The sequence below is a fragment of the Mesitornis unicolor genome, unplaced genomic scaffold (assembly GCF_000695765.1).
Source record: "Mesitornis unicolor isolate BGI_N332 unplaced genomic scaffold, ASM69576v1 scaffold21009, whole genome shotgun sequence".
Lineage (NCBI taxonomy): Eukaryota > Metazoa > Chordata > Aves > Mesitornithiformes > Mesitornithidae > Mesitornis > Mesitornis unicolor.
Genome location: NW_010205487.1, coordinates 1 through 8,705, shown reverse-complemented (window position 1 = coordinate 8,705; position 8,705 = coordinate 1). Strand labels below are relative to the sequence as shown.

Below are 8,705 nucleotides of genomic sequence, written 5' to 3'. Positions count from 1 at the left end.
ACAGACAGAGTGCAAGGTTTGTGTCAAAACTGCAGAGACCACTGGAAAGACACCACTGTTAAAGTGTATTTATCTTTGTAGAAAGCTGCAAATACTAAAACCAACCAACCAACCAACCAAGCCTCCCAAGCAACCCCCCCCCAAAAAAGAGAACCAAATCGAAGGCCTCTGAACTGCTAGTATTAAGAAGGTAACAAGAAGTCAAGATTATGGCTGGGATTTCGGCTTTGAAGGAAACTTAAAAGAACAGAAGCATACTAATACTGGAAATTAGTATTTTATTACTAATATTTCAATTCTGCCCAGTACCAGGTAATACATGTTCTGGTGTGAAATACTTTGTTGAAAGTTGTGAATTAAATAATCTAGTCCTTCATCTCATTGAACATATCACCTGGAGAGTCAGCAAACGAGGAAAATGGTAAGTGACCTGCCCATAGCTATTCAGTTACCCCGAAAAGTAGGAGTATTTGAGGCATGTTTACTTGGGGAGAGAGAGACTTTATTGCTGCAGTTTCATAAGGCACAATTTCTTTCCACAGACATTTGTCTTCTATAATTCCTTCACTGGAAAAGCTATTCGTTAATAGCAGCTCAAAGTACACCTTAATGAGAAGAAGTGAGTGACAAAATACTGATAAAAAAAGATTATTATTTTGGAGATTAGAAAAATCCCTGAAATAACTTGGGGCATTTGAGCAAGAGTCTGAAGAGGTGCTCCTCTGAAGTCACGTAAGCTACAAGGAAACTCTACCAAATGTAAAAGGAGAGTAAATTCCTCTTTTGCCCCACATGTTGACACCTGCAAGTCAGGAGTGGCTTCACACCACAGAGCTGAAATTCGAATCAAAGCAGTTGCGAAGATTTCCACTGCTGAAATCCAACCGTAACAGAAACTTACTTACTTCATGCACCAGAAAAAATTGTCTTTGTGAGAGTTGTTCTTCTGTTTCAAGGCAAACATTTGGAGCGAGGTAAGAATTCACAGTCTCGACTTCCAATGCAATTTTCAAATCAAGCTCTTACAAAGATGGGTCAGTGTTGCCTCGTCCTCTTGAGAAAAATCTCATGCATATAGTCCCAAAATCTTCCCTGATGTGACTCATTGAGATGAATCATAGCAGTGAGCGCCTCACCCTGATCAAGGCTTTGCCAATAATCCTGCAGCCACATCTCTTTCCAACTGAAACAAAAGAGAGACACTACCATCAACAATTAAAAAAACAAATGAATCTGCAGCTGTGATAGCACTGCACCCATCCTTTTTCTTTCACCTGAGAGGAAAACAGGTCCAGGGATGGTCATGACAAGGTATGTTGTTACCATTGTGCTCCAAGTTCTTTAAGAAACTTGCTATGAATATTCTCTACAGAAAACAGAATTTCAGTGGTAGCTTTACAACATTCTAGAAAGATCAGCATGCCACTGTCATATTAACCAAAGAGACTAAATTATTAACTGTAGAGAATAAAGACGTCTATTAGAATGAAATCTAGCACAGAGTCCTTATATGATTTTGGGAGTAGCTTTCCATGGCCAGTATGCAAATAACAGCCCAATTTTTTTTCTTCAGATAAACCAATTAACAATTAGAGAATGACACCTACTCATTACAAACCCAGGCTATACATAGCAGAGAAAAAAAACACTATATCCCCCAACCCTCACTCTGTTCCTCATCTCCAGACTACATGGTCATGTAGATATTTCCTCTTTCTCAATGCACACATTCTCAAACTCTTCTCAGCACAGACTACACCGCTGCGACTGTCAGCAATTCCCTTCCCATTCATGAACATGCAGATTACTTCTCTCGTTCTTGTTACATCAAGGTATGGCAATAATCTACTTCTCTCTTCTCCATTGTATCTGCTACCCAGCCACATAAGCCCAAATCACGAGTTTTGGAAAGAAGGACCAAGCATGATGCTCTTTTTAATCTGTCCAGATGAGTTACCCAATACTTTTTAACTTGTATATGAGCTTTCTCCTTCTTCTCCCTCCCAATCACAGAAGTACAGTGCCTTCCACATGCACTCTCTATATATCATGTATTAAAGCAAGCGTGGCTGCACTGCCCAGAAGCAGATCTCAACCACTGCTCCAGGAAGACCAAAAGAAACCCAAAACATTTCAGTCTCTTTCTTTGTGGAGCAGCATACGACTTGCCATGGGAATTGGTTTTCTGTGGTCAGCAGCATCACCTACGGTGGGACATTTTTGCAGTGTACACCAACAGAGACCTCAAAATAAACCTTTTAACATAGGTTACAATGTGAAGGGTCATAGACAGAGGCTTACTTCTGCATTTAGGAAAAAAAAAAAGTCTGCAGAAAGGTTCCTTTGTAAAATGCAGCACTTGGACACACGGTGAGATCACTTTGCTCACCAGCTCAATTCATTAACCTTTGCTCAACAGGAATTACTTGGTTTTTTACAGAATCACAGCACTGAATAAGGGTGCACGTGAGGACAATGAGTATTCTTGTATTAAATACTAGACACAGGCCTAAGTGGCAGTAGGTAACAGAAAAAAGAAAGTGTTTTCCAGCTGAACTCTACGGAAACAACCAGAATCACAGCACTGAATAAGGGTGCACGTGAGGACAATGAGTATTCTTGTATTAAATACTAGACACAGCTCTAAGTGGCAGTAGGTAACAGAAAAAAGAGTTTTCCAGCTGAACTCTATGGAAACAACACTGAAAGAAACGTCAGCATCCAAGTGAAGACTTTCGCCAAAAACATGAAATAGTAACACTTTGGTATTTTTCTTTTTACATTGCTGTTATTGGTTTTTAAGAAAATAATTTCACTCTGATTCTGTAATTTGGAAAAAAACGGTAGCCCAGGATATACAAATATCCTGAAACTACCACCTACATACACCCGAAATGTTATTACCATGATTAACAGATCTGTGTTTAATCCTGGCTGATTATTGGATTCTATTGCACATGACACCTTACAGTGAACACAGGGCAAGTCTGGCACAGTTTTTAAGCTCTTTTTCTACTGTATTAAATAAACGGTGACATTGACATAAAATGGAACATGATGGTTTCAAAATATTCCTTTACCAAAAGCACATTGGCTTTCCTTTTCTCATGCTACCACAGCTGGAAACTTTAGATAACTGGGAAGGTACTGTCACTTCATCTTCTTACAGTTATCCTCTGAAATGCCCTACTTTTGGAAAATGAATCTTTATCAATGAAACAAACCAAACATTTCACAAAGGCAGGAGTCCAAGAATAACTGAGTTTCCAGTTCCTATAAACAGATACTCTACCCATGAGAAGCACTGCAAATCAAATTTTCTGTACAAAGCAGCCAAGAATTCAATAAATTTCAGTGACTGACACATAGTCTAACACATACAAGTGGTTGTTCTACAGCTGTTCCTAAGCTCACTTGGGTGAGAAGCTCTGAAGTCCACATACAAGTAAGGCTGCAAGCATGAGGATTTAGGAACCATGCCTCCACACCTGGAGCTAAAGGACAGCAAGGTGAAGGTATGATAATGTGCTCCAGCTACATATACCTACATAGAGAGAGATTCAGATGCAACAGTTCTGTCAATTCAGAACATTCATCAACCCTAGAAACAAATTACATCTGGCAATAAGGGTTACAGAGCAAGCAGATGCACGCTGTAACCTTATTGTAATTGGGTACTTGCTCTAAAAACACACAAACTTCAATTGCCTTTATTGTTCTCTGAGTTGCAGGAGCTTCCAGAGGTCACAGTGTGTGTTTACAGTCCGACCTCCTATGCTGCATACATTCTATCATCCGTAACCCCACTAGGCCTGCCTCATTCTTCCACAGTGATGTTTTCTAACGTCACAAAATGCACAATTGACTGGCTCAGAGGACAATCACCTAAACTGATCATACTGTTGACATAATGCTCCTGTCAACGTAATATCACTGTCAAACTCTGACAAAGCACGAGCAAGTTTTGCTAATGCTTTGGTGGCAATTTTGTGTTACTGTCACACCATTTACAATTCTAAGCAATCATGTTCTATTTTGGAGATAAAAACAGTGCAAGCTCAGATGCTTACAAGATAGAAACCAGTGCATTTCACTGGACATCCCGTTGATCATGCCTCTGAAGGTACAGATACACATCTTCCTAAAGTAACAGGCAATGCAAATAAAAGCTTCCCTGGTACAATTCTTCCAGACACATCTTATGCCCATAAACGTGGGAAGAAGAGCACTCTACAGTTCAATGAGACATGGAAACTTCGTGGGATGCAACTGCAGCTTGGATTATGGACCGGCTGTTCAAAGCTCCTCGCTGCTGACCTCTGCACAGAACGATGGGTACCTGAGCTTGCAAGCAAGCGGCACAGGCACCCATGCTGTGCCTTCACAGGTTTTTCTCTGCTGCCATCTGCTGCTAAAGCAAAAGAAAATCTGTGAAACAGTAGAGAATATTCTCATGGAGCAAGATGCTGCAGAGCATGCTACAAGGGAAAAGCACATTTTATTACTAAGACTGAGAAAAAGCATTACTACAAAAAGCTCCAATAAATCAATGAACAGAAAACAAAGGATCATAGGGCCCTTTTACAAGCATAACTTTTCAGTCAGTCAATATGGGAATTAATTGCACTGTGAAAAAAGCTTTTTAATGACAAACATCACAAATAGGCATTTCCTAAAGAACCCAAATTACCTCGGGCTTGTTTTCCTTTTTTAATTTCAGTTGACCATTTCTTTTAAAGCATCCAAACACAGGATCAAGTAGATCCCTACAGTTACAAAATTCTTCATACTTTTTTTTTGTGGATGGCCAATGTAATAAAAACTTTTTTAGAGCTTCATATCCACATGGAACTTAGTTCTGGGTTAGTGTACTTGAAATGACAGACGACATCTTCAACAGTATGTTGAAGATGCAGAATCCAACAATTTAACATTCACAGAATCACAGAATCACAGAACGTTAGGGATTGGAAGGGACCTCAAAAGCTCATCCAGTCCAATCTCCCTGCTGGAGCAGGAACACCCAGATGAGGTTGCACAGGAAGGCGTCCAGGCGGGTTTTGAATGTCTCCAGAGAAGGAGACTCCACAACCTCTCTGGGCAGCCTGGTCCAGTGCTCTGTCACCCTCACTGAGAAGAAGTTTCTTCTCAAATTTAAGTGGAACCTCCTGTGTTCCAGCTTGTGTCCATTACCCCTTGTCCTATCATTGTTTGTCACCGAGAAGAGCCTGGCTCCATCCTCGTGACACTCACCCTTTAAATATTTATAAACATGAATGAGGTCTCCCCTCAGTCTCCTCTTCTGCAAACTAAAGAGACCCAGCTCCCTCAGCCTTTCCACATAAGGGAGATGTTACACACCCTTGATCATCTAATCATTCCTAAGCATTCAATTCCTTAGCCTACAAAATTACTAACAAAGCTGTAAACTGATAGAAACTGGGATAGAATATATTGACAACTTCCTTCTGGACAGCGCATGAGATCTTTCCAATATTTTCAGAAAGTCATTGATTTAATACTACAGCAGGACTGACATGAAAACATTGAAATCTTTGGTGATAGCTATGAACATGGGCAACATCTGCTACGGCTGAGGGTTTTTCTTCCTGATTGCTGTCTGATGGCTTATGGAAAGGGAACTGTGTGCACTTGAGTAATGGCTTGAAAAGACAGAAATTGTTGCAGGTAATGCGAAGAAAACTGACAAACGTGGGGAATTCAAACATTACACAAGTAACACACAATACAAAAAGTGCACACGTGGTTTATGAACTGCAAGAACCCTTCATTCTAGCAACTACAGCTTCAAACACTGTCAGTGGAACAACTCAGTATTTGGGAATGCAAGCACTGACCTGTTTTGTACCAACACATCTATTAATACTAAGGACTAAATGGGCCATGCAAACAAAACTCTGTTCTGCCTCTCAAATGTGGTTGCCTGGGGCTGCTGTGGTTGGTTCCCTGCTGACAGACTGGAGGGCAGCTCGCGTTAGAAAAGGCTAACACTGGGCTATAGGGGAGATTCCAGCAACGCCAGCAATCCCTGTGCACAAATGGGACCAGAAAATACTCAACCTATTCTCTGTCCTGTGTGGTCCCTCTGAAATAAATGGGATGGCAGCCTTCAACACAAGCCAGAATTCTGTCACGCAAAACAACAAAAAGTCTTGTAAAGTATTCTGGGTGAGCCCAACTTCTGCTCTGAAGTCAACAGGAGCATCCAGGCCTGCGCTGAACACTGCAGTATCCCCATTCTTAACGCAGTACTTCGTAAGGAGGTGCAGAGCATCTTTCACCCAAGGGCTAAGTCCTTTACCACCACTGTACTGGAGAACATCCTCAAACAAATAAACAAACAAACAAAGAGGCTAAAGTAGACAAAGGATAACCACACTGTCCAAGGTCACAGAGCTTTTTAACAAATATTGCCCAGAGAGACTGTGGAGTCTCCTTCACTGGACACATTCAAAACCCACTTGGACACCTTCCTGTGTAACCTCATCTGGGTGTTCCTGCTCCGGCAGGGGGATTGGACTGGATGAGCTTTTGAGGTCCCTTCCAATCCCTAACGTTCTGTGATTCTGTGAAATATTATGGTGCCTCACGCTCCTCACTCAACCACCAGCCAGTACCACTGTCCAAGACAGTATTAGCAGAACTACCATACCACACACAAGGCATAATATGAAGTGTAACTGGAGATGTATTAAGAATGTATTTTTCCTTCAAAAAGCATAATACTGGTACATTACCTGTCTCCTCCAGAGAGGTCTTCAACTGTTCCAAACCCAGGGGTTGGCATAGGACATCCCATGTGCTTGAACTGAGCAATGCGAGGTCTGGGAGCTGGAATTTTCCCACGAGACTTCTTGTGTTCCTGCTCCTCTTTGACCCGGGTGTTCTCACTGTCACAGATGAAGCACTCGAAGCCATTCAGGTAATTGGGCAGAGTCATGTCATTCACGCCCCACTCTCGCCTCGCCAAGCTCTCTAGCAAGAACCGGTTTTTGATTCCACCAAGGTTTTTATACTCTAGATACTTCATATATTCCTCTCCATTCTTGTCCAGAAAATCAAGATACTTTGCCAGCTCTTGGGGGCTGTCAAAGTCATCTATAAGAATGATGGAGAGGTTGTTTGGCATCCAGTCCCGCACAGCTGGGGAGCCTCGGTATACCGGGACAGCACCCAAGTGCATTGGGCGCCACAGCTTCTCTGTCATGTAGTCATCACATATCGCATTCTCCAAGGCCAGGTGAAACTTGTACCTGGCGACAAAAGTCATAAATTCAGAATCTTCTGTAGTGGCTGTAGAAGTGTCTCTCAGTCGCTCACTGGGAAGCTCACGATTATGCAGGCATTTCCCATAGGAGTCAACCTAAAATAACAACCAGCATCTTTACAAACTGATTTGTTTGCCTGGAGCTTGTTTGCAGAGCTTGTAGTTCTCATAAAATTTTTAACACTGATCAGTTCCTAGCTACCTTAGTTTAGCTTTGCTTTCACTCCAAGTTCTTTCCCTTTTGACTATCCTGGAGACCCAGTTGACAGCTTTAGAGGGAACAGAGCGCTCAGTTTCAAAAGCAGCATTAACTATGCTACAGGTTGAGGGACGGGGAGGAGTGCGCAGAGAGGAAGAAGTCACCCAAAAGTGTACTATTACCAGATAAATCAGAAACTGATAGGTAATGAAGGGCACTGAACTCTCTGTTAACTTAAAAGTAATCTTTCTGCTTCACAGAGACCCACTACTTTTCCAAAGAGTTATTATACACAGTTCCTGCCAGCAGGCTGACAAAAGTTTTCCATGTGTTAGACTGAGATAAATTGATGCAGGGAGCTAAAAGAATCCTGTCTGAAAATGAAAGTCAATACACTTGATCTGGAATCTGCTTCACACTTTGACAACACACAGTCACATCTTTGCTTCACTACTGACTACACAATGAACTTGCACAATAAAAGAACTGCTATCAATAGAAACAGCAGAACTGAGTAGGAAAAGATGTTTCAGAAAAAGACAATAGATGCCTTTTTTTTCCTAAGCTACTGTCCTTCAGAAATTTTAAGGGGAAAAAAAAAGCACTGAACTTCTTTTCTGCTGGAAACTGTATTATTTCAGCTTATGATGCTACTCTTCATCAGCTGAGCCACAGCAGTACAAACCACCATAGAAATAACATGGTCCTACCACAATGCAGGTAAGTCTTGAAACAATTTTTATTACACTGTAACTCAGAGGTCCAGAGTTCCCAGCAACTTCTAGCACTTGCTCCACAAGACCACGCTTACTCAGGCTTAGCCCAACTTGTGACTGATCCCGAGTCTGTCCAACTCCACGGCTAACAGCTACCATCAGGCCTACCTACTGGCATGCGGTGTAGTCTAGACCACGCTTTGAGAAGGAACGCAACTAGTTTTGCTGTCCAGCTTGCAGTCGGCATGCATCCCGTTATGATTCGCGTCTTGGCTAAAAGCAAGGATAAACAAACCCTATTAACAGGAGTAGCCGGAGGGGGGTGCAGCCAGGCAGGCCCAGCTCCTACAGCAACACCGTGCCCCGGCTTCCCTGCGCGCCCCACGTACCTGGATGTACTTCATGAGCTCCCGCACGTAGCGGTCCCTGTCTGAGGGGACATCGCAGTGGGACTGCATGTACAGCACCGGGGCGTAGCCCTTCCGCCGCCACGCGTCCTTCT

At 42.3% G+C, this 8,705-nt stretch overlaps 1 protein-coding gene across 1 annotated transcript; it reads right to left on the bottom strand.

Moving 5' to 3' along the window:
• Positions 1-637: 637 nt before the first annotated feature.
• On the bottom strand, positions 638-8,700 carry FUT11 (fucosyltransferase 11 (alpha (1,3) fucosyltransferase); the record flags this gene model as incomplete). Its single annotated transcript, XM_010191448.1, has 3 exons — positions 638-1,183; positions 6,759-7,384; positions 8,593-8,700. Coding segments are annotated over 3 exons (882 nt in total), but the record flags the coding sequence as incomplete, so codon positions are not given.
• Positions 8,701-8,705: the final 5 nt, after the last annotated feature.